General features: G+C 42.2%; 1 protein-coding gene across 3 annotated transcripts in view; it reads left to right on the forward strand.

Moving 5' to 3' along the window:
* LEPROTL1 (leptin receptor overlapping transcript like 1) overlaps nucleotides 1–20,697 on the forward strand; it is a 202,085-nt gene extending 181,388 nt beyond the window's left edge. For all 3 annotated transcript variants that reach the window (XM_044059610.1, XM_044059608.1, XM_044059609.1), the window contains exon 4: nucleotides 19,131–20,697. In XM_044059610.1, the coding sequence (XP_043915545.1) occupies nucleotides 19,131–19,247 (117 nt within the window). In that variant the 3' untranslated portion in view covers nucleotides 19,248–20,697. The remainder of the gene's footprint in view (nucleotides 1–19,130) is intronic.
* Nucleotides 20,698–27,159: the final 6,462 nt, after the last annotated feature.

A 27,159-nucleotide genomic window follows, 5' to 3' on the forward strand; every position in this document is an offset into this window, starting at 1 on the left:
GTATCCAGGGTATCCTTGAACCAAGCTATTCATTTACCTACATTCTTCCCCAACCCACAGAACAGGGGGGAAAAACTACTACACACCTTGGATGTACACAGACAACTGCACTACTATCTGGACAGAACTAAGGCCAGCAGAAAAACTGACCAGCTTCTGGTAGCATATGCAACAGGAGTGCAAGGAAAAGCAATTTCAAAACAGACAATCTCAAAATGGATAGGAAATTGCATTCAATTCTGCTACTCATTTCATGGAAAGACAACTCCTGAAAATATCAGGCCTCACTCCACAAGAGCTACAGCCACCACTACAGCTTTCCTACGGGGAGTGGCTACCAAAGACATTTTAGAAGCTGCTGCTTGGAGCTCCGTGCATACATTTCCCAAGCATTATAATCTTCCTTTATAGTCCAGATCCCGAGCAGGTTTTGCAACTGCTGTTTTACAAGGGATCTTAACTACACCATCATTATCTTAGTGCCTCCTCCCCCAGTTTGGCTATGGTATTCTACCCATATGTTATGACTGCAGATGCATCCTTGAAGGACATAGTACAGTTTTGTACCTACCATAAATGTAGATGTCCGATAGGTATGCATCTGCAGTCAGGATTACCCACCCTCCTTCCCCTCTGTGGTATTCCTAGGGTACTTACCCCTCTTTTAGCTAGCTGGGGGAATCTATTATGGTGTATTTGTTTGAATGTATATATATTTTGCTTTCTACTGTTTGGAATTTTCTACATTTATCCAAATTTAGCCTTCCTAGAGGGCACCTGGCATCTGGGGCAAGAAACACTGAGGAAAATGGCATTGGCTGATGCCTTTATACCCCAGGAGCTATGACGTCGGGTGAAGTGCGACATCAGCCGAGGCCAGACCCAGACTTTGGAATCCGGCCGACCGAAGGGCTGCCTGAGGCAGGACAACCCATATGTTATGACTGCAGATGCATACCTATCGGACATCTACATTTATGGTAGGTACAAAACTGTACTTTTTGCAGCCTACGACCGGCACGTCCTCGGAGCTTATCCAGACAATCGACGGCCATCGATGTCGAGGGGGAACCAGTTTCGGTGGTACCTCCAGCAGGGATCCAGACTTCGGATATGTTGCTATCCAAAACCGCCCCCAGGCCACTCTCTACTTCCTCCCCGGCCAAAAAGAAGCGGAAAACTAAACATACCTCCACCTCTTCAGAAGTCGCTCCGGATTGGCAGGCCTTCATTTCTTCTCTCAAGCAGGCCTTTGTGGCCCCCAGGCCTACAGCCTCAGCCATCTCCACCATGCCTCTTCTGAGCCCTAGGCCTGCCTCTGCATCTTCCCTCCTACCCATGACCCCTCAAGTCAGGGAAGAAGAACATGATTCTTCCTTCTCATCCTCAGAAGAGTCCATTTCTTATGTTTCCCAGATTGCCTCCCCCCAGGAATATTATTCTCCAGATGAGGATTCTGTGAAGGGGGATTCCTGTCCAAGGACATTACTTTTGGTGAGACCATCACCAAGATGAAGGATTACTTTAAATGGGATATGTCCCAAATGACTGACACCCAAAAAAGGTACTTTGAGCTGCTGCAAGTGGAATCGCCCTCCCCTTCAGCAGTAGTCCCTGTTCTGCCTGATTACTTGAATGCCTTCAACGCTGCTTCTAAGACCCCTGACTCCCATCCTCTGGCTCTTAAGCATCCTGACCACTTCTATAAAGTACCAGAGAACCAAAACTTCCTGGTTAAACCATCCTTGACAGCCCCAGCTGTTATTGCCACCACTGCAGATAAGCAATCTAGACTGCTGCCCACTGCCTCCCTACTACCCACTAACAAAGACAGCAAGTACATGGATAGGATGGGGAAAAAGGTATACACTTCTTCAACTTTGGCTTTCAGAGCCATAAATTATCAGACCCACTTGACTAAGTATGCATTTGACTTGGTCTCTCAAGCCTTATCCATGCTGGCATCCTTGCCTGACAGTCCCATCAAGACAGACATTTCTTCCAAACTTTCCTTGACCCAACAGGTGGCCAGGCATTCCATCTGATGAAGCTACAATGCTGCAGAAGCATCTGCCAGGTCTGCAGCATCTGCTTCAGCCCTCAGGAGGCACTCATGGCTAAGACTCCAGAACCTCCCTGAGAATTTCAAGTCTAAGATCCTGGACGCCCCTCTGAACCAGAAAGTGTTTTTCGGCAAACATTCTGCTGACCTTTTTAAAAATCTGCAAGAAAAATGAAAAGAACTCCAGGACATCAAACACCTGCTGGTGTCACCTATCCCCAGGTATTATAGGAACTACCCTGCTAAGGCCACCTTTGTGAGACATACTTCTCAGCCCTCCACCTCCTCTTCCAGGTCCAGGAGAGGGGCTAGAATACCTACCAATTCCAGATCCTGTGCTCCACCTCATCAACCCAGACAGCCCTTTCAGGACAGAGGATGCCCCAGTAATGCATGACTGCCTTGCCCACCTCCCCCTCTCAGCCCACCTTTCCCACTGTCTTCCCCTTTGTTAATCCATCACTTCAGACCAGTGTGTCTTAAAATTTATCCAAAAAGGGTACTTCCTATACTGGAAAGAGAAGCCACCCAAAAGAGGCATCCCTCTCCTCCCCAAAAAACAGACCCATCTCATGCTACAAGTTCTGGCAGACCTTTTAAAGCTAGGCACCATAGAACCTGTCCCTCCAGGACAGGAAGGAAAGGGTTTTTACTCCAGTCTCTTCCTGGTCTCCAAAAAAGACAGCCACTGGAGACCCATCTTAGACCTCTCCTTTCAAACCTCTATCTTCAGGTACCCTCTTTCAGAATGCTCTCTCTCCCACCCTTCTACCTCTTATTCCAGCCGAGGCCTTCATGGCCGCCCTGGGCCTAAAGGAGGCCTGCCTGCACATACCCATCAAGAATTCCTACAGGCAATTCCTGCATTTCTCTGGACCAGCCTCTCATTTCCAATTTACTGCCTTGCCCCTTGGTTTATCCACAGCCCCCCCCCCCCCGAGTCTTTACAAATTGCTTAGCCTCAGCCATTGCCTTCTGCAGAACTCCGGGCATACAGATTTACCCTTATCTGGATGACATCTTGATACTAGCAGAGTCCAAGGATGCTCTGTTGAAGTATCTGCATTTCACCATGTCCCTTCTGCAGAACATAGGATTCACCATCAACCTCCCCAATTCCTCTCTGATCCCAAGCCAGGACAAGATTTTCCTAGGCTGCAGAATCAGAACAGACACAATGAAGGCCTTTCTCCCATAGGACAAAGTTCTTTCTTTGACTTACTACTTTCAGGAAGCCTTACAATCCCAAAGGTGATGGTAAGGCAATTCCTTCGTCTCCTAGGTTTAATGGCAGTGACCATCCCCATGCTACCACTGGCAAGAATGCACATGCGCAAGCTACAGTGGTTCCTGAAGAACACCTGGTCCCAGCACCTGCATCCCCTAGAGCAGGCCATCCCCCTCGTTCCCTGTCTGAAAACAGAAATCAGCTGGTGGATCCAGCAAGTGCAACTGAACCCAGGGCTCCCACTACAACCCCCCACCCCACCCAAGTAATGCATACAGATGCCTTAGATTCAGGTTGGGAGCAACTCTGGCTTCTTACATATTCAAGAAAAGTGGCATCCCTCTCTTCAGGCCAAACGCATCAATGTCCGGGAAATAAGAACAGTCTTCTTAGCTGTAAAGACCTCCTCCCCAGTTCTGGTTCCAGGGGTGCTCCAGAGTGTCACCGACAACACCACGGTGATGTGGTACCTCAACAAGCAGGGAGGAACAAAGGCCTGTCAGCTGTGTAGACTATTCCTGCTGATATGGGACTTACCCTCTCATCTCATCTTAATCCTGCAGGCGGCCTACATTAGCTCACAGGACAACCACCAAGCAGATCTCTTGAGCAGGGCCACCTCGCCACAGCATGAATGGATGCTGAACATGGAGGTCTTCTTAGACATAGTCCACCGGTGGTATGCTCCACAAATAGACTTGTTTGCCTCCCCCCAGAACAGGCAACTGCAGAACTTCTTCTGCTCAAAAACCCACTCCCCTCTACCATGGAGAGTTGACACCTTCAGCATCTCTTGGGAGGGGAAGTTCCTTTATGCCTTCCCCCCATTCCCACTGATTCAGAAAGTCCTCCTGAAAATTCAGAAGGACAAACCAAAAATCTTCTTAGTGACTCCCTACTGGCCAAGGCAGCACTGGTTCCCCCTACTTCACAAACTAGCCAAGGGCAATCACTTCAAGTTACCCTACAAGGTGGATCTACTGACACAAGACAAAGGAATTCTCCTCCACTCACACTTACAAATGTTGTCTCTGATTCTGTGGGTGATAAACTTTTGATCCCTTTCAGACACAACTACTCTGAGGACGTGCTGTCAGTCCTAAGGGAGGCAAGGAAACCTACCACCAGAAAATCGTACCTGGCTAAGTGGGAAAGATTTGCAAAATGGTTTCTGCACAAGGGAAGGGACCCTAGCTCAGCGGAGGTTCCCCTGGTTCTAAACTACCTGTGTCAGTTGATAAAAAGTGGGCTTTCTTATTCTGTAAAAGTACACCTCTCTGCCATATCAGCCTGCCTGCCCCTGGAACCCCCCTTGCTTGGCAGGCTCAACATAAAGCTCTTCCTTAAAGGGGTCTTGCACATGAGACCACCTAGGAAACCTATCCCCCCACCTTGGGACCTTAACTACATCTTACAGAAATTAACCCAACATCCTTTTGAACTGGCTGGGCCTTCTTCCTTGCAGTTGTGTACATGGAAGACGGTCCTGCAGGTGGCTATCACTTCAGCCAGACGAGTGTCAGAATTGCAGGCCTTAATGGCCTGTCCCCCTACACTGTCTTCCACAAAGACAGGGTGTCCCTGCAAACCAACCCCTTCTTTATGCCTAAGGTGGTCAGTGACCGATCTGTTAAGCAATCCATTCATCTACCCATCTTTTTCCCCTCACCCAGTAATGAAGGGGAGAGGATACTGCACTCCCTGGACATGCACAGACAACTTAGGTTTTACCTAGACAAGACCAAGACCATCAGGAAGACTAACCAGCTCTTTGTCTCCTTCCACCCCAGAGCCCTGGGCAAGGTAGTCTCCAAGTAAACCATCACATGCTGGATCAGGAAAGCTATTTGCTTCTGCTACTCCCACCATGGAAAGGAACCCCAGGGGGAATCAAGGCCCATTCCACTAGAGCTGTGGCCACCTCAAGGGCCTTCATGAAGGGCCTAGACACCGTATCCATTTTGGAATAGGCACTTGGGCCACTATCCACACCTTCACCAAGCATTACAAACTGGACCAAGTTTCCAAAGCTAGGACAGGATTCGCCAGGGCAATCCTGCAGGGTCTTGTAGAACACCCTTCATCTACCTCCACCTTCTCATCCACATAAGCTGTGGTACGCTCCCACACCTAGAATACTGCAACATAGGAATAGAAGGACATAGAATAGTTGTGTAAAATCTTACCATAAACATAGATGTCCTTCTCTTCCATGTTGTAGTAATCCTTCCTGCTCACCAGTCCCCCCAGGTCCTATTCCTTACCTGCACTATCTACATTATAGTAGGACTCCAAGTCACACACCTGGAAACAACTGGCATTCCCCCTGCTGGGCCTTATTCTCTGCCTGCTGGCCTTCAAGTTCTGAGGATTGTGCGTGCAGACGTCACATTTAATGCCCCTGGTTTATGGCCCTATGTGTGACGTCCCATGCACACTGCAACAGCCAAGCTGAAGCTTTTGTATAGAAGCCGACGTACGAGTTGCCTGAGGGCAGCAAATCCCACACCTAGAATACTGCAACATGGAAGAGAAGGACATCTATGGTTATGGTAAGATTTTACACAACTATTTGTTATTTTCACAGTATTAAAGATTACCATGATGTGGTTTTAATGGTAATGTTATACATACTAGTACCTTGTTTGAGACAGGAATTTTATTTATTAACATTTCTGTTTGGATTGATGTGTAAGGTAAAATTTGTGCTGAAATATATGCAGTGTACTTGACATTATTATTTTTTATCGTTATTTTACCTGTCATTCCAAATAACTATTTCCAGATATAGAGGAGCTCTCTGATCATGTAGCCCAGGCTGGTATGACCCTGACCTTGAGTAGCATCCTGCCCTCGGCTAGAATGATGCCACAGTATAGAGGCAAAATGATTGACTTCAACAATTGGCTAAGCTACTGGTGTCATTCAAAGGGGATCCAGTGTCTGTCAGCCTGGGATGACATGCTAGACAAGCCAAGTTGCTTTGCCAGGTATGGCTTGCATCTGTCACCCCTGGGCTTTCGAATACTGGCCAAGGCTCTTGCCACCCCCATAGTGCCTTTTTTAGGCAAGGCTCAAAAGACAAACCCACCTCCTTAGACAATGCAAAGAATAAAAAACTAAGGGTAATGCTACTCAACGCCAGAAGTCTAAACCTAAAGATGCACGCACTCGAGGCACTCCTCAGTATGGAGCAAATCGATATCTGTGCAGTGACAGAAACCTGGTTCAAGGCTCCTGAGAGCACCCCAGCTTTACCAGGATTCAACTCGTATCATACTTTTCGGTCACAAAACTCAGACAATAGCACCAAGGGAGGGGGTGTATCCATCTTCATTAAGGACACCCACATCTCCAGATTAGTGGCATTGCATGAAACATCGGAAACAATTCATGTGAAACTAACAGTGGGCAAAACTGCCTTCCAAGTCATAGCCTTCTATAGATCACCCCCTCTGTCTCAAGACCCACATATGGCCTTCCTGAGAACACTAGAGGATATGAAGATCCTACCAAACACCATAATATTGGGGGACTTCAACTACCCAAACATCGACTGGGTAAACTACTAGAGTCCAAACTCATTTGCCCAACGATTTATAGAATTCATCAACTCAAACGCTATGGAATAACTAGTCACTGTTCCTACAAGAGGGGAAAATACATTAGACCTAGTCATTACAAACATAGGGGATCAATGTTCCACACTGGAGGTAAATCCCTCGTTGGTGAGATCGGACCACAAACTGATCACAATGGACATGCACATCCCAGCCCCACCCCCAGCCAAGGAAACCGCAGTGAAAAACCTCTCAAAAACAAACTTCACTCTCCTCAAGACAGAAGTATGAAGCTTCAAAGCCCCTGAGAAATTAGAAAATGTTACCCAAACCGCAGAATCCTATACGAACGCACTCTATATGCACCTGCAGGAATGCATGGATCGTGCCAACCCAAGTAAAACCAAGGCTCACTCCTCCAAAAATATGAGACCAGTCTGGTGGACCCCAGCCATAAACAAGCTATACAGCAAAAGGAGGAGACTACCACATGATGGGGCCAAAACCCTAAAAAGGAAGGCATCCCTGATCAGTATCAGCAAGAAACTTCGCTCCACCATAAAAGCCTCAAAGGCAAACTTCGAAAGAAAAATTGCCAAAGACTCCAAAGATAATCACAAGGCATTCTTCAGTTACGTCAGGAACCTGGGAGGAAACACCCAGATCTGCTCAGAACTAATACAAAACGGCACAAAATACACGGAACCGACTGACATTGCCAGCATTCTGGCTGACAGGTTCAGTGCAAATGTTACCCCCCCTCCCCCCCCCCAAAAGGGCCTGTGTCTATCCCGGATGAATGTAGTCCCCCAGCTATCTCAGACACACAGGTAAAAGCAGCCCTCTCCAAAGCTAAAAACACAGCGGCTATGGGACCGGACGGAATATTGGGCTGTGTCCTGCATGAGCTCCAGGAAGAACTAAACCCCCACTTAAATTCACTATTCCAACTCGGCCTTAAAACAGGTTATGTACCAAAGGAATGGCGTACAGCAACATTGATCCCTTTCCACAAGGGTGGCCCCACAATGGATCCTGGGAACTATCGCCCCATAAGTTTGACTAGCCTAATTTGCAAGGCTATGGAGCGTATCATTATGGATTTCATAAACAAAGACATCGGGAACCTCCAGACACTGGACCCTACCCAGTTCGGTTTTGTTAAAGGCAGATCCTGCCCCCTAAACCTGGTTGACTTTTTTGAAACCGTCACCAAAGCCATAGATGAGGGTAAGGCCATCCACACTGCCTATCTGGACCTCGCGAAGGCCTTCAACACAATACCCCACTCTGGAATCATAAACAAACTAACCAGCTTAAACATCAACCCATATGTCGCAAGAAACTGGCTTATGGATAGAATGCATGTGGTCAGGGTTGGAAGTGCCATGTCCAACTCTAAACCTGTTACAAGTGGAGTCCCACAGGGTTCAGTCCTGGGGCCCCTCTTGTTCGGTATATACTTCTCTGAAGTACAGGCCAGCACAAAAGGACTCTGAAGTACAGGCCAGCACAAAAGGACTCTGGCTTACCAAGTTCGCTGATGATTGCAAACTAGGAGCCATAATAGACTCCCAGGCCGACACAAGCATTCTCCGAAAGGGTCTTACGGAGACAGATGCCTGGTGTCAGAGCCATGGCCTCAACCTTAACGCCAAAAAATTCATAGTCATCCCCTTTGGGAAAAACAAGGTGCCCACTAATTACCACATAGGAGATAACCCACTAAGTACAGAAGTAGTAATTGGGGATCTGGGGACCCAGGTTGATAGTAACCTCTCCTTTGACAATCACATTGCCAAAATAGTCAGAAAATCCTTCTATATTGCCCATCTTATAACTAAAGGGTTCTCGTCTAGATCTAGAGAGGTCATTGTGCCCCTATACTCATCACTCATCAGACCCATAATTGAGTACAATGCCCCATTTGGGATGTACCTTACCCGGCACCTGCAGTAGCTTGAGAGACCCCAAAAGTTCCTTGCCAAAAGGATCATGGGCCTCAAACAGTTGCCCTATGCAATTAGACCAAAGAAACTACAGCTCTACTCAGTTGCTTACCGCCTGCTCAGAGGCAACCTTTGCCTGACTTACAAGGCCATGTCCAACCCAGAATTAATGGACATGCTCCACCTTAAAAAAAAACAAATCCATTAGAGCCACATGCTCCTCGGACTTGAACCTCAGCACAGCAATAAGTAGGATATGCTGGAGGGATAGATTCATATCCCAAAGGCTTCCCACACTCTGGAATAAAATCCCAATTCACGTAAGACAAAGCCCCTCGCTGGCCCTCTTCAAGAGAAATCTTGATGAGTGGATGGAAAACCGTATGTTTGCACCTGGGATCACTCCAGTGGCACTACTGGACAGAGGCTCTAGAAGTTAAATTATAAGGGTGAAGAGAGCCAAACACATTTTTGGCTAGGCTTATAAATGCCCTAGGGTAGATAGCCTAGTATAAACCTATGAACCTATATATACTACTTGTAACTCCGTTACTAAAGTCATCTAAAAGGGGAGTCTAATCTGATCACTGAATCATTCGCCTTTTCTATTTCTTTTAACAGCTGCTGTTTTGGTAATTTTAAGTTAAATCACATTACCAGCTGAGGAAATTTCAGAATACAAAAAGGTTGATGCTGAAGGTAGCCTATTTTCAATACCAGACTTTTCAGAGGCAGGGAGGCTTTTTACTAAAACCATGCATTACCAAAGCTGGATCATGGTCAAATGGGGCCCTAGGCAGGGTAATGGATCAACCTACCCCCATCCCACCCCCCAGCCATTCCAGTGTCCCATTACTTAATTATTTCTTCCCATTTACTATAAACATTGCTCAAACCTGTCAGTGAGCGTACTGCTTTCTTTTTCTAGAATGATTAAAGATATTTAAAACTTTTATTTCACATTTATAGCACAAACACTGATAGCCATTTGGCGAACAAATAATACAGTCTAAACAACGAAAACAGACTTGGCATGAGCAGTAAGCTTCAATGCCCTTGAAACTGATACTCTTTAAAACAGCATTGAAACCCACACTCAGAGCAGATGCATCTGTCCAGTAGTGGATTAAATTTACCTTTGGCCTGTTTTCAAACTATAGATGTTCTTCGTGTTTCACTGTTGCAGTCATCACATTTGGGTTATCCCTGCCAGGGTAGCCCTCGACTGGCCCGAATACCAGAGGCTTAGTATTTCTGCGTCAGTTGCTGTCGCTTGAGGACTGACATCAGGTCATCAGTAGTATAAAGTAAGGCAGCCGACGCCATTACACCAGTCTTTCTTGCCATGGAGCCCAAAGCAGAAGCAGTGTCGGTCGGCCGCTACCTGAGTTTTCATATCCGAATTGAAGTTGAAGTCTTCTAAAGCTAAGTAACCCGTTGGGGATCCTTTTTTCTTGCACTAACTGATGTTAGAAAAAGTTAACAATTGTCTCGCCTGAGGAAAGCAAATACCACACCAAGACTTCCACTCTTACTGAGTCACTTGTTTAGGCCCAGACCACGACGTCCCCTGTTGTTGCTTCTGTGCTTTTTTCAGCGCCAGAACTATCCATCGTCTGGCCCTTATTGTAGCCAGATATTTTTGTTTACAGTCTTCATATTCCGATATGGCTTCAGTAAGCCATCCGACAGCAGATCTTCCGAAAAATCGTAAAGATAAAGACAGAGACAGACCGCACAGGTCCAAATCTACTGAAGACGCTTCCGTTAAGCTAGTCGTCAGTCCTCCGGTACTCAACGAGGCGCTTTTGCAGCCCCTGATGCCCGCTTCTGTTGATTTGCAGGCCGCTACCGAGACCCTTTCGGAGTCCGGTATGCCGCAAAACTCTTCGACGAAGGATCCTGTGGTCATCTCTACCTTGGATGGGTCTGGAGCCACTGATCAGGCACCAGCTTCTGAGGAAGTCCTTCGCACTAACAAATCTCAACACAAACCAATGTCTTCTTTCGCGATTACCATTCTTTCAAAAACGACAGAGTTTCTTACGCCCAGGGTTCGAACCACACCCAAGAAACCAATAACCCACTCTCTGGAGCCTGCTACCTTGCCTCAGTCTCAAATGCTTAAAATGGCGGAAGACCTTATCATGCTAATCAGGGGAAGCCAAGCTACCCCCTCAAAAAGGAAAAGAGATCTGTCCCCTGTAGTTTTGTCTGAACAAGAGTCAGATGAATCTGATGCATCTGACTATGAAGACATGCAACCCCTCTCCACTTATGAAGATTCTCATGCAGAGGACTCCATTCCTTCAGCCTCTCCCCCAGAGGATTTTTCCTTTGGGGAAACCCTGCATACTTTAAGGGAGCATTGCCAATGGGAGAGTCAGGACTACCCTCACTCTAAAAAGAGACTCGGAGAATTCTTAGATCTTCCGCAACACAGACCCTTGGCCATCCCCCCAGTCCTGGATGTTGTGGATGATGTTTTCCTTGAATCCAGCTTGACTCCTGACACCCTACTTCCTGCTCCCAGAAAACCAGACAGGTACTATAGAGTTTCTGACTCACACAAATATCTTTTTAAAATCCAACAGCTGACCCTGAGGTCGTTTCTCAAGGGCCAAAAGGGATTAAAGCAACCTCTGCTAAGAATCCCACACCCTCAGACAGGGATTCCCGAGCATTGGACAAATGGGGTAAAAAATTATACACCTCAGCTACTTTTGCTATCAGGGCATTAAATTGTCAGTTCCATATGCTGAAATTTCAGCAACATACCCTGGAACTCCTTAAACAAAAATGTCTTCCCTTCCTGCTAGGGCAGAATCTAAAAATATACAAGACAATGCATTCTGCAAGCCAAGTAACTAAACACACTTTGCACTGTGGTTTTGACACAGTAGAAACTTCTTGCAGGGCAGCAATCACAGAATCTGTCATTAGAAGACATGTATGGCTTAAGGAACAACCCCTGCCAGACCATGTCAAATCTAAATTATTGGATGCCCCCTTCCACAAAGATAACTTATTTGGCACTAAGGCAGAAGAGGTCTTAAAAAAGATGGAAGAAAAAGCAAAATCTATGCACATAGTCCTTCCAAGCACCTGTCCTTTCCTGCCCCGAGTAAACCAGCCCAGCCTAGGCCCCATGGAAACAGACCCCCAGACAGCAGCCCCAAGGAATGCAGAGATCTAAGCAGTTGACTACCTCCACTTCAAAACTCGGGAGTTCTAGCCACCCCCTTATGGTAAAAACTCACAATGACTCACCTCCTCCCTCTGCCCACCTTCACTTACCCCTAGGAGGAAAACTCTCATTTCACTCATTCACCTGAGCCAACCTAACCAAGGACCAATGGGTTCTCAACATTGTGTCTCAGAGATACAAATTTTCTTTCCATACCCTTCCAACCCCAAAAGGGTTCCCAGATCTACCACCAAATCTGTGGGCAGAGGCGCAAAAGCAAATCATTTCCCTTCTCTCTGGGAGAGCAGTAGAGCATGTTCCTGCAGAACAGATAGGCCAAGGCTTCTACTCCAGACTTTTTGTGGTACCCAGAAAAGAGGGCACCTGGCACCCCATCCTCAATCTATCAGTTCTAAACACCTTCCTGGTGATCCCAAAATTCAAAATGCTCATCCTCCAGCAGCTGCTACCCATGCTGTCCAAGGACGCTTGGCTAGCCACCCTAGATCTAGGAGAGGCCTACCTCCACAATCCTATCAGGAAATCATGCAGGAAATATCTCCGCTTCAGGGCAGGATCTCAACACTTTCAGTTCTTTGCGCTTCCCTTTGGCTTATCCACTGCTCCCAGAGTTTTTACAGAATGTCTGGCTCCAGCCATTGCCTTTTGCAGACAAATAAATATTCAAGTGTACTCATACTTAGAAGACTGCCTTATTCAGGCTGATAGCCAGGAAAAGCTGCTCAAACACCTGGCCTTTGCAAAGACACTACTAATCTCCCTAGGATACACAATCAATGAAAAGAAATCCAAACAAGTGCCCACCCAAATGATAATCTTCCTGGTAGCAAGTCTGGACACAGCATCCCAGATGGCATTCCTTACACCAGCGAAGCAAATTTTCCTGACAACCTACTTCTCTCAACTAGCCACCAGGCCCCAGCTATCTGCAAGGAAAATCCTGCAAGGTCTGGGGTTCATGGCATCTTGCATACTACTCATTCCATGTGCCGTACTGCACATGAGGAAACTTCAGTGGTACCTAAAGAGCCTTTGGTGTCAACACTCTCAAGACTTGGAAACTCTTCTACCTATAATTCCTTGCCTCAGAAAGGAATTTCTTTGGTGGGCAACCGCATGTTCCCACAGCAAGGGACTGCCCTTCTCCCCACCCCCCCGCCGCCCAAACCCTCACCACAGACACATCAGACTACGCTTGGGATGCACACCTGGACAGCAGGTGCATACAGGGCCAATGGAGCCCTCAGGAAATCCCTCTGCACATCAATCAAAAAAAGATGATGGCTGTGCAGTGAGCCTTCATAGCTTTCAAACCCCTTCTCTCTCCAGGGATTCTGCTGATCAAAACAGACAACACCACTGTGATGTGGTTCATCAACAAGCAGGGAGGGACTCGCTCCTACCCACTATGCAGGCTGGCCATGACCCTTTGGCTCACAGCCTCTTCCATGCAACTACACCTGTTAGCACAATTCCTACCAGGCTGTCTCAACTCTTTGACAGACCAATTAAGCAGAAACCTTCTGGACCCACATGAGTGGCAACTCAACAGAAGTACCTTCACCCTAATAACTCGGAAATGGGGAACCCTGAAGGTCGACATCAGCTCAGAAAATTATACACCAGGGAGAATCATTGCATGTCTTGGAAAGTGATGCCCTGTCCTTCCCCTGGGTCATTCTATCAGTCTATACCTTTCCTCCCCTACCTCTCATCCCCAGGGTACTGCTCACAATGATAGAAAAAAAACAAGGACCATTCTTATAGCTCCAGACTGGCCCAGGCAACACTGGTACCCCTTGCTGCTCAGTCTGTCCCCGCTGCCTCCATGGCATCTTTCTCGGATTCCAAACCTCGTGACCCAGAGGGAAGGGGAATTCATGCAACTGAAATTGCAGACACTCAGTTTGACAGCATAGCTTATTCCCTAACCCCAAACCAATCTGCCATTCTAAATAAACAGGTTATGGATGTTATCTATGAGGCCAGATGTCCTAGCACCAAAATGTCTTATGCAGATAAATGGAAAAGGTTCTACACCTGTATCCAGGCTAAGGGAGCCAATACGGCACAGCCCTCTATCCTTCCCATCCTGGATTACTTAGCTGACCTTCTACACAGTGGTCTCTCCTTCTCCTGTATAAAAAATCATGCCTCTGCTTTTTCTGCTAATTTTCCCACTCAGCAGCCCATTTTCTCACACCCTTTGATCAAACAGTTCCTCAGAGGGGCTAACAACTTGAGGCCCCCCCCAGAAGGGCACCAACGCCAGCTTGGGACCTTAACTTTGTTTTGGAAAAGCTCACCCTGCCCCCTTTCAAACCAGCTTATTCTGCAGAGCTAAAATTTCTCTGCTGAAAGACAGCTTTCCTTCTGGCCATCACTTCAGCCAGAAGAGTCTCTGAGCTGCAAGAACTTATGGCTGTGGAACCCTTCATCATCTTCCATGCAGACAGGGTATCCCACAGAACTAACCCATCTTTCATGCCCAAGGTGGTGTCTAATGTGGCTCTCAACCAATCCATTCATCTGCCCACCTTTCCTAATCCCCAGAACAAGGGGGAAAGGATTATTCACTCTCTAGATGTGCACATACAGCTCAGATTCTATCTGGACAGGACTAAATCCTTCAGAAAGTCTGATCAGTTGTTGGTTAGCTTTGCTACAGGGGCAGAAGGCAAAGTCATCTCCAAGCAAACCATTTCCAAATGGATAGCACACTGCATCCATTTCTGCTACAAACAGCATGGAAAGCCTCCCCCCCCCCAAGGGGTCAGGACACACTCCACCAGAGCAGCCTCCACCTCTACAGCTTTCCTTAGAGGAGTCCCCACCAGGGACATCCTTGAGGCTGCCGCCTAGACATCTGTTCACACTTATACCAAGCATTACAACCTTTGCCTGTTCTCCAAATCCAGGGCAGGATTTGCCTCTGCAGTCTTGCAGGGCATCCTAGCCAGTCCCTAGTTTCCTTGACTGCCTCCACCCATTTCCTCAGCTTTGGGAATCTACCCAAATGTGATGACTGCAATAGTGAAACACAAAAAACATAGTACAGTTGTGTATACTTACCATAAATGTAGATGTTTGAGTATATTCACTGTTGCAGTCTTGGTTTCCCTCCCCCCATCCCCCTTTATTCTCTTTCTTTCCTTGCAAGTGACATATTGGTATTTATTTTCCACTGGTGGGGTTCTTCCACCAGAACCTGGGCTCCTACTTTGGGGGCTCCTGACAGGTTAGGGCAAGTAAAACTGATGTAATGGCGTCAGCTGCCTTCCTGTATACTACTGATGACAGTCCTCAAGCGGCAGCAACCGTTATAGATATGCTAAGCCTCTGGTATTTGGCCGGCCGAGGGCTACCCTGGCAGGGATAACCCAAATGTAATGATTGAAACAGTGAATACACTTGAACATCTACATTTATGGTAAGTGTACACAACTGTACTTTCTCTTACACACATTTTAGGACCAAGTATACATGCATGTCTTTTTGATGCACCATCCTGATTGTATTAAATTTTACTCCTTGTATTATACAGCACCACTTGGTAGAGTGTGTTTTAAATTTGTAGGTTTGAACAGTTTTCCAGTAAGCAATGAAACAAAACATATGAACCAATAATGACAAAACTTCCCATTACAGAACATTTCAACCTCAGAAGGCCATTCAAAATTCTGTCATTACAATCCACCAGTATCTGTCAATACACATAGTCTCTGTCAATACACACAGTCTCTGCAGAAGTAAAAGTCATCTGAATAATTCCACATTAAAGAGATCTGTAACTATGAAAAGGTTTTAGTGCTTCATGTACAAATTCAGTGCCTGCTACTCTTGAAGAATAAGTTGCCTGTGTTACATTAAAAAATGATAAGCTGGTAATATTGCAATAGGGAATGGCTGTCAAACCAACAACAGGTTCATAGTTACTACACATGTCATCCACAGAAGGGCACACTCAGTGGTGCAGCACCTCATCCCCCCCATAAAGGGCATTGCAGTAACAGCATTTCACATATATGATGAAGTAGAATGCACAGCCTTATGCACCATGCTACCTGTTGTGCTACTAACACTGCATTCAAATTTGGAAACACAAAGACTGATGATGGCCATTTGCTAAACAGAGCGGTTACACATGAAAAACAGACTTATCAGCAACAGTAAACTTTTCTTACTGTGAAACTCAACATTCCTTAAAATTGCACAGAAACTCAACATTCTTTAAAAATGCACTGGAACTCGACAGTCCCTGAAATTGCACAGAAAATCAACATTCTTCGAAAATGCACAGAAAGTCAATATTCTTTAGACATACACTTGCTGATATTTTTTTTAAATACCTTTATTGAATCATCACTTGTGACATAGGTAAATTTACTATTATACAAAAATAATCAAACTGTGTTAACAAATTAACATTAACAAACATTATATTTCATGTGTTGCTATATATCATGTAACCAATTTTTGGTGGTAGTTATAGAAAATTCTAGTATCCTGTAGTCAAGGTACAGGATTTGAGCCTGAATAAGTAAGCCAACCTGCCATCCCTAACTGGAGCACCTATACACATATGCAAATGCCCCCACCCACCCATTCCTAACCTGGTCACTGCTTGGAATTTTCCTTAGAAATACTCCACTCACTCTTCTCTTCCCAACAGAATGGCAACTCCCCATAACTGCGCACACAAATGCTACTATGGATGAACAGAACATCAACTGTATGTAATTGTTTAAATGTAGATACACAAACACAGATGCTGCTACGAATGTACTCTGTGTGCATTCTTAAAGAAGAAATGTAAGTTTTGTGGCAGCCCCCCTGGCAGTTGGCACCCCAAGCCAATGATGGGCTCCCCCTAAGCCAGTGGGCCCTAGGCAACTGCCTAGGTTGCCTTTGCATTACAGTGCCCCGGGGCATTTTTCTGTTGCCAAGGACTGCCCACCCTGTTGGATGTTACTTGCTTATTAAATAAATAAAGTGTAGTGGAGAAAAAGGTGTCTATTCATTTATGGACTGGATACAGAATTAATGAAATACATTGCATATATCTGCAAGGTGTGGAAGTACATTAAGTAAATTCAGTGCCAGATTGTCTTGGAGTATGTCATGAACAGTTTAAAAGACAAGAAAACATTTTGTAGCCTGACTTGCAGTAATTCAAAAAAATAGTAATTGGTGTTGTGCTTTCGCATTTCCAGAAGCAGTGTAACACAGATGTAATCCTGATTCCTTTTTATACTAGTCCAACACAGGTTTTGCAATACAGCATGTCTAAGCTTTTAAATTGCACAAACCTTTCATGTGTAACTATAACAGCAGTGTATTCAGTATTTGCTAAAGCACTGTGCCCAGCGTTAGCAGCTTTTAGCTCCATATAAAGGGTTCTAAAAGCTCCAGCAGGCCATATTTCAGAATCTGAGATGTTCACCTCTAGTGTAGCATTTTAACTGATAATTCAGTACATTGGTGTCATATTCACTATCTTCAAATGAAAGTATTTTTTAATCATCAAAGCAAATCATTTTCCTTGTGTTCAGAGTTGTAATGATTTTTCAGAACAGGAGTAGAGATCCGATTGTGACAGATGGTGAATTTAAAATGGAGAAACCACAAATACCAATTGCTTTACTGCTTACAGCACAGTGAACATGAGAAATGTTAAATCGGTGACAGAAGAAGATTTTTGTCCTTGCTGTTTAAGTTGTGTGAGTGAGTAAAAAGTGGCCTAGATCTGATAGACTATAAATGAAAGTACACTGCAGCATTGGTGTCTGTTGGATAGGAAACCAGTCACTAAAGTTTAATATAATATGCTCCATCTATAGGTACCATTGAGTGAATATTGCAGCTTTACTCATGGCAGTCTAAAATTTCTGGGTAGCTGTGATGAATTTAGTTTTCAAGCAAGTTGGAGGGTTAGCATAAGCACTCCTTTGCATACTGTATTCATCACCCTCTTTTAGTATCCCATAATAAAATGTATCTGATGGTAGTTTATGCTTTTATGTCCCAGTTCTGGTTCACTGTTGTAATGTGTAGTGAGGTACCAGATGATGCTGCCCTTTTTTTCAAGATTAATTTGAAGCCAGTACTAAGCAAATCATAGACAAGTAATCAATAGTTTGATGTCATTTTCAGTTTTAAGGTTCGCATTTGAAGGATTTGTGCACCACAGAGCTGGATCACCTGCATAAACGGTTGCTTTTGTGTAAGGGTTGTAAATTGTGATAGTAATTATTGAAAAATATAGACCCAAACTGCTAAACTTTGTAGTTATTTCTTAACTAAATGGGAGAGATAAGGACAGTACGTTTTTCTGCACTCTGAATTTTAATCATAAAGATGGTTGACATATTAGGATAAAACACTTGTTTCAGGACCATATAATTATATCTGTTTAGAAAGCTGATTTTTTTTAGCACACCAAAGCAAGATCGGCTAACACCACCACATTCAATTCTGCTACTCCATAGCTTCATAAACATAATTAGTAAGAGTGAGCATTGGTGGTACAAAGGCTGGAAGCATATCAATAGAGCGACACAACATCTCTCAAACATACTCTGAAAAAGTTTAATCTACAGCTTAAAGTACTTTTAGCAAATCACTGTGTAAATATTGTTTTGCGGGGGGATTCCTGTACCTCTCAACTTAAGTATACCTACTCTGGGGTTGCACAACATTGAGGAAAAAGGTGAATTTTTCACCGTCACTGAAAGTGCTTTCAGTGAAGAAGTTTCAGTGAGTTGTCATGCCGCCATAACCTAGATGACAGGATAGATAGCCACAAGTTTATTCCAGGACTGGCGATTGACTGGTATTGTCCTCCTGGAGAAAGGAAATGTGTTATGAATGGTCATAAAAGTTAGTGGCCTTGGAATGTCTGTGAAATCTGTATAACTGTGTCACATGTTTTGATGAACTTAGTTTATCTTCACTAGGTTTACCATAGTTCTGGTAATTTTCTTCTATTCTAATATCATTAAACGTGGTACATTGATGCTGCAATTTGGAAAATGTTTTCTGTTACTTTTGCAGTTTTAAACATTTGCGTTCTACCATTGTCTGTCTTTACTGTACTTCTGACGTTCTGTTTGCTCTTTTTCAGATAAAATGGGGTGCATGTGCACTAGTATTGACAGGGAATTCTGTCATTTTTGCAACCATCCTTGGTTTTTTTCTGGTGTTCGGTAACAGTGATGATTTCAGCTGGCAGCAGTGGTAATACTTGGAACACTTACTCTAAATGAAAATGGACTCCAGACAAATCTACGTTTGTGGCCATCTGTTAAAAAAGAATGACTGCAATAATATTGCATAGAACAGCTGGTCTCAAAGAATGTTAGAACTTATCTTTTTCTGCTAGGTTTAAAGGAAGAAGGGGTCTTTTTGGTAAAACCTTCATCTTGATACAGAACTGCTTTCCTCTGTAGTGTTTTGGGGGTGTCATGATACGTTTGTTTTTCGGTTGCACTTTCACCACAATCCCAATTCTAGCCTTCATGTCACAGCAAATAATGTCAAGTTCTGCAGATTATTCCTCTCTGTAGCCTAGATATTGCTGTCTGAAGGAAAGTGCAAATTTATTTTCAGCTCATAGAATGGTTTCTTACTGCACTTCCGTTGTTTGGTTCATTAAATGCATTGGAAAATTACTAAATGACTAATTCTAACTTTTGAATCTTTGGCAAAAGACAACACAAACATAAAATAAACCAGTTACCAGTAAACAAGCACCATATATTGTTACATTTATTGAAGCCTATTAACCATTGTTGGATTTAGGGCTGCTGGCTAGCAGTAAGTGAAAGGGTCAGCAGTATACCAAGAGAGATTTTTAGAAGCATGGTGTTGTAGATAATTAGTTACAAGGTCACAAAAACAATTGAAAAAACATTTCCCTCAACACTTATTTATACATTTGTTATTTTTAGTACAATTTATGAAAAAAATTCTGTAACTTATAATTTAACTGTACATCAGTGTCACCTGAAAACAGGAGCATCCACTATATATTTATGTAAATGTAAAAAGATGCCAATGGAAAACTGACAGCAACATGCATTACTTAGTTGTATTTAGAACTGTTGAGTTTGTTCTGTTTGTTTAGTCTTTTTTTTGTATTTTTTTTTTGTAGTTTATTAGTCAGATAAAATGAAAATTAACACAGAACTACTGATTTTAATAATGTATAGCAAATGTTATCCCTTCAGCATATTAAAAATAAACTCTAATTGCAAAGTTTATCAATATCTGATGATTACACTTTTCCTGGCTGTCAGCATTATGTATATTTATGTAGTGTAATCATTCAGTCAGTTTTTCTTTTTAATGTTGTGCTTTTGAAAGTATTACAAGGTATTTATCTGCCTTGCTAAGCTTGGTATGTATCTGAAATGAGTAATTTGTTTTATCCATGCATGATGATGCAGAATTTCTAGTAAGCACTTCATGTACAATATAATATATATTATTTTTGTGTGCTCTTTCATTTTTTTTTATCTGCCCCCAATAAAAAAATCTGTAGTGTACTGTATGTAATCTTTGCACTACGGTGTCTACTAACTTGCATCTTAAGTTCTTTATAATGTTTTAAAATATGTTTTGTTATGATGTGCACTGAAACAAGATGTCATGAAAGCATTTTGACTATAATAAAGCTTTTGAATATCGCATAACCTTTAGGTGATCATTTGGAATGTATAATATTGAAAGTAAACTTGCAGAAAATGTAACTGTTTAAGCTGTTTTTATTAAAAGAAAGTTATTTTGGGGTATTTTTACTGAATAGTGAATATTTTAAAGATAATGGAATCCTAGAGTACTTTTTATTAAGTGAATTGTTTTGACAGTATCGGACATGTTACTTTCATAGGCTTAGGAAAACATTTTCTTTTGCTGGAGTTCCCTGTTTTAGAAAAGCTTCTAACATTTATGGAAGTTGGTATTCCCTCATCTTTTTTCCTTCAAAACAGTAAGAGTTATCTTCTCTTAAAAGTAAGCAGTGTGAGTAGCTCAGTGGTTAGCACGTATGCCTTTGATGTTGAAAGATCAGAAGATGTGGATTTGTTCCCATCCCCGGTACTTGAATTAGTTTTCCAGTACTGACAGTGCAGTGCAGTATGGGGAGGGGTTTACTGCACTCCTGAGTGTGCTGTCCTTTGGGTAAGACATTAAACATAGTTGGTTGTAGTTCAGGTGAATATGAAAGATTCCAGGGCACTTAGTTGGTGTCCTTGCAAAATTCCCCCTGGTCGGTATGAATACCACCACAGGTCTCCCTTGAAAGAACCCACTGACACAGTAAAACTAACCTTGTCAGCAAACACATAAATAAAAATGAATTCTTGTATTGGGAGCTCTCCCATGTGTGTCTGTGATATGCATGTTCTTCATTCCTCTATCATTACAGCTCTCTTTTTCTGAAGCTTCCAGTTTGTGTTATGACACCATGCAGCAAACTTATGCCTGGCATCTGAGCCTGACTGTTCTTTTCTTTCACTTAATTATTTGGCTATCAGTTATATCATTTGTTATGGGAAAGATATCCACATTCAGTAAGTGAAGCAGTTATGCCAATTTGAAATGTTTGTGTAGCTGCACTAACATTGTTTTTTTTTTCTTGAGAGAGGAGCAGGATTTGAAGTGCTGCTATAAGTGTCATTGTTTCAGCCATGTCACCTGAATATATTGAAAGAAGAGACTCTTGGCCTTCCTCAGTAATTTAAAGATTGTGATGGTTGACAGTACCTGATAACGAGATTAAATGGGGATCCCTTGCAAGCTTCACACCTATACCAGAGTACTGTTGGAAGATAAAGGAATTGGAAAGCAGACATCAGCCCTAGCTTGTGGTGCTATTTAAGACGTGGCAAGAATTATTCTTATTAGGTATGCATGTAATTTGGTCATCGTGACAGCAGTTGGCTGTCACAGTAAAAATGTCATGGAGGCTCACCACCTGCCTGTGTTGTTTGAGCCTGTTTTGAACATCTTGATGGACATTCCACATCTTGGAAGAGAAATACTATCTTATGTCATGTGACATGTTTTAGTGAAGCCTTTGTTTGATGACACTTCAGGGTTTAAGCTACAAATAAGTATATTTTTTACAGGGAGGGGTATTTAATACTGACTGAATTGTTGATTGAGTCAAGGTAGCTAGAAAGAGAATGGGAGTGTGAATGGCTGAAGCTTCTGTGTTAGGTGTGCAAGCGTCACAACCTGGTACAGAAGTGCAGTTAATTGAGTGAATGTTTTTATGAGATGTTTTTCATTTTATCTATTCAGAGTGAGATATTTTGAGCATAGTTAAGCAAGGCTAGCTGTTTCATTATGGACTAGTCAAAATTATTGTGTTTTAGAGTCACATATCATAAATTCACCATATTATCTTTCACTTGTGTAACTTCTGAAACGTTCTGAGTATTTTACTTCTTGATGGAACAGTGGTGGGTCTACAGCCACCAAAATATCTCTTGATGCAGGGCAGTCTAGCAGAAAGCTGTTAATCCAACAATTCAAGGTTTTTGTCACTATACACAAAATAACCAAGCCACTTGAAAATGTATAGTGGTGCTATGTTTTTCTGTGACTTGATGTAAGAAGTCTTGAAGATACTGACTACATTAGCAAATAAAGGCAAAACAACACTAGGAAGGAAGAATTAGGAATTACTGTGAGCCTATACATTAATCCATCAGTGTTTTATTATAGGAAACAAAGGTTCAGCAAAAAATAAAAAAAAATATTTTTTTAGCTAAAGAATAGAGGCAAAAACTGAATTTGGTGAGTTGCATGATGTGTTGATAAGAGACAGAATAGTCTGTGCACCACAGAGCTAGATAGTTGCCCTTTTATACATGAATAAACAAGGATTCACAATATTTTTTTCCAAATATTCTTTATTGCAATTTGTATATCGTTACATATAATCACACAAAACAAAACAGTTGAGATATCACAGAAGTTACATAAGAGTTATAGAAACAGACAAATACAAAAACATAATAAAATCTATCTAATACTAAGAGGAACAAAGAAACTATGTACATAAGTGCCAATACCATCAATTACTTAAAAATAAAACATATAGCCCGTCTTCCTATAAGTTCTTCTACATAAGGAAAGAAGATGGCCATTAAAAAAATAGAACATATAAAAGAAAAATTAGTGGTTAGTGGGAGAAGATCTCACCTAGAGTTCGTTAAAAGTTAAAGACTCCCGATTCCAAAAGGGTAGACTTATCATACTCAAATTAGATCTCTGCCAGTAATAGAAAAAATCCCAAAGTTCCTGATTTTCCACATTTTTGCGTACAAATGTACAAGCAATTAAACTCTCACACAGGAGGTGCAGAGTATAAGGTTTAAACAGGCAATTAACATTTAGAAGAACACTGACCGCTATGTGACCCCTATGGTGTAAAATGTGACCAGCTAAAAGACAGGTTTTAAGAAAGGAAAAAATTATGGGTGCAGAGTAAATACTTGCAAATGTGCATTTAAAGAAATTAGCTGAAAGGCCTAAAGTAAGTTACTACAATAGTAGTGACAAAGAGAGTTACGAGAGAGACAGGAAATATGGCATAATTGAAATTCAGGCCATGTGTAATATGTGTATATATAACCAAAAAGGAGTAATCATCTACAGTTTTATAGAAAATGTGGTTTAAGTAATCATTTTGCAAACAGATGTAGAAGAAATGTCTGTTCAAAATGTGTATTTTATGGAGGCACCACATGAAAATAAAATTGCTAACAAAGATAGAAGCAGTTGACTGTGAAAACAGAAATAGGCAATACAGTAGGGTGACCAGGATAAGTAAAGGAATAATTAATTTAAAGTGAACACAATGAAGATTGTATTTTTATTCCAAAGAAAAAAAACATTTTAAATTGCTGGAGCTGAAAGGCTGTAAAAAACAAAGTGGCATATCACATTATTGACTTGTTCAGGATGTACAGTAAAACCACTGATCCAAATGTAAAATAGAAAGTACAAGATCCTTTTCAAATTATCTTGATACAGGCTTTAAATTCCACCCAATGTTACCTTCTAAACTTAGAAGAATCATACGGTTGAAGAATGTCCAGAGAGCGTGTTTGTAGAAATCATTTATAGTTGTACCATTAATACTCTCTCTTATGGCAAGCTCCCTCTTTGCAGCCAGTAGACCATTTTAGATTCTCCAGTTTCCTTTAGAATTCACCATTTCAAATGTAAACATCCTGTTTGCGGCATCAGTCAGCTCTGTAGGAAGTTCTAGACCATCTGTGGCAACACTACCTTTGGCAGGAAGTGGCATGCTTAAAAAAATAAAATCTGCTAATATGTGTGTTTGAAGCCAGTTTCACTTATAAAGTGCTGGAGTGTTATACTGAATAGCAGTTTCATGTTTTTATACAGCTTTAATCATTTTTACAACTTTGTTGCATGTTTTGCTGGAAACAGTTACAGATTTTTACAGCATTTACTTTTTCGTCTGAAAAACATTTGCAATTATCTTAGCTTAGTACAGCTTTTCTACTAATGAAATTCCAGCTATTTTATTCTATTTTATTATTTTGAGGGGGGATTCTGACTTGTAGGAAATCGGCATGGGGAAACATTCATGGTGTAAGGATATATCTGCAGGAGCAAATGCACCATTACAGAGCTAAGCCTTCTAAAGTACTGCACAAAGCCGTAACAAAGATAAATTGCACAACTGTGCTGATTAGCTACAGGCTTGAATAGAATATTGTATTCTGATAAATCAGATGCTCTTCCAGTAATATTTGCCACAAAGAAGGTATTGCTAGCTTTCAGGAGTAGAACTGAGCACAAATTAAAGTAACTACAAAGACAGAGACAGTTGAATGGGTGAATAGTATAACTACTGTTGTGAAGCAGGACAAGATTTACTTCTGTATTGCTCTGCAAAAGGGCATAAAGTTATTACAAAAAAGGGCATACAAATTGAAGAAGTGACTTTGAGTATACCAGTTACGAAGTTCTTTCTGAACTGGATTTAAACTGGGATTCTGGAAGGTCAAGCTAGGTGAAAAAGTCTCCAAGTTCTCTACATTTAATGTAACTTTGGAAAAATACAGTTATTGAGTCTTCTGTTCTGTATCTCATCAGTAAAAGTATTTCAAAGACCAGTTGCATATGTTATTTGGAGGCTTAGAATGTGCTATAAATGTAAATTATCTGTGTGTGTGCAAGATCAGCCATAAGAAGGACATGGTAAGAGATCGATACAACTTCTGGACAGACTGTGACCATGTACTATCAAGAAGTATCTTTATTAAATTATCACTTATGACATAGGCAAACGTACATTTATATAAATGAAAAACAAATCATGTTTACATAGTTTGAGTATTTTACATCACAGACTGTATTGACATAATTTTAGTTGCAAACATTATACATCACTTATCTTTCCAATCATTGTCAGTCCATCTTTACATAGCTCATTCAAATCCTGCCTTCTTTTTAACCTCATTTGTCCCCTATATGTATTGTTCCCACATTTCCCATTTTTCCTATATAATTTGCCCCTACCCTTTTCTAAGTATCCCAATTTCAGTTGTTTTATCTCTGCTACTATATTCACTACTTCTAGTACAGTAGGTTTAGACCTTGATTTCCATTTTTTAGTAATTGTTTTGTTGGCAGCCATCATAATTAGACCCTGTAAGGCCTTACTATGTCTAGGCAATTTTGATTCAGTATCATAGATCAGAAAAGTAATTTCCCTAGATACACCAATTTGCTTACCCAGTATCTCTGACAGTATAATCTGAAGGGGATCTTTAAAGTCTGCCAATTCATTACACTCCCAGAAAATATGGTCCCACTTGCCTTTCTTTCTCATTACATCTCCAACATTTGCTGTCTACTTGCATAAAAATTCTCTGGAGTCTTCTTGTGGTATAAAAATACAGTGGTTATAAAAAGTGTCCACACCCCTGTTAAAATGCCAGGTTTTTGTGATATAAAAAAATGAGACCACAATAAATCATTTCAAAACTTTTCCCACCTTTAATGTGACCTATAACCTGTACAATTCAGTTGAAAAACAAATCTGTTGGGAGGGAAATAGAACAAATAAAAAACGTACAATATGCTGGTTGCATAAGTGTGTACACCCTTAAACTAATAATTTGTTGTATGTGCACACCCTTAAACTAATACTTTGTTTAAGCACCTTTTGATTTAATTACAGCATTCAGTCTTCTTGGGTAGGAGTCTATCAGCATGGCACATCTTGACTTGACAATATTTGCCCACTCTTCCTTGCAAAAGCTCTCCAAATCTGTCAGATTGCGAGGACATCTCTTGTGCACAGCCGTCTTCAGGTCACCCCACAGATTTTCTATTGGATTTAGGTCTGGGCTCTGGCTGGGCCATTCCAAAACTTCGATTTTTCTTCTGAAGTCATTCTTTTCTTGATTTGGATGTATGCTTGGGGTCATTGTCATGTTGAAAGGTGAAATTCCTCTTCATCTTCAGCTTTCTAGCAGATGCCTGACGGTTTTGGGCCAAAAGTGACTGGTATTTGGAACCCTTCATAATTCCCCTCCACCTTGACTAAAGCCCCACCTCCAGCTGAATAAAAGCTACCCCAAAGCATGACACTGGCAGCACCATTCTTCACCTTGGGGATGGTATTCTTTTGGTGATGCAAAGTGTTTTTGTGCCAAACGTACCTTTTGGAATTGTGACCAAAAAGTTCAATCTTGGTCTCATCAGAACATAACACATCTTCCCACATGATGTTGATGGACTTGATGTATTGTTTTGCAAATTTTAGCCAGGCCTGTATTTTTTCTGTGTATAAAAAGGCTTCCCTCTTGCAACCCTACTCCATAGTCCAGACATATGGAGAATACGAGACATTGTTGTCACATGTAGTACACAACCAGTACTTCCTAGAAATTCCTGCAGCTCCTTCAGAGTTGCTGTAGGTCTCTTGGCAGCCTTCTTAACCAGTTTTCGTCTTGTGTCTTCATCAATTTTAGAGGGACGCCCAGTTCTTTGCAACATCACTGTTCCATATTTTCTCCACTTTTTGATGACTGTCTTCACTGTGTTCCATGGTATATCCAATGCTGTGAACATTTTTTTGTATCTCCTGACTGTTACCT

This window comes from Protopterus annectens, chromosome 17.part0 (assembly GCF_019279795.1).
Source record: "Protopterus annectens isolate FY-2018-M chromosome 17.part0, PAN1.0, whole genome shotgun sequence".
Classification (NCBI taxonomy): domain Eukaryota; kingdom Metazoa; phylum Chordata; order Ceratodontiformes; family Protopteridae; genus Protopterus; species Protopterus annectens.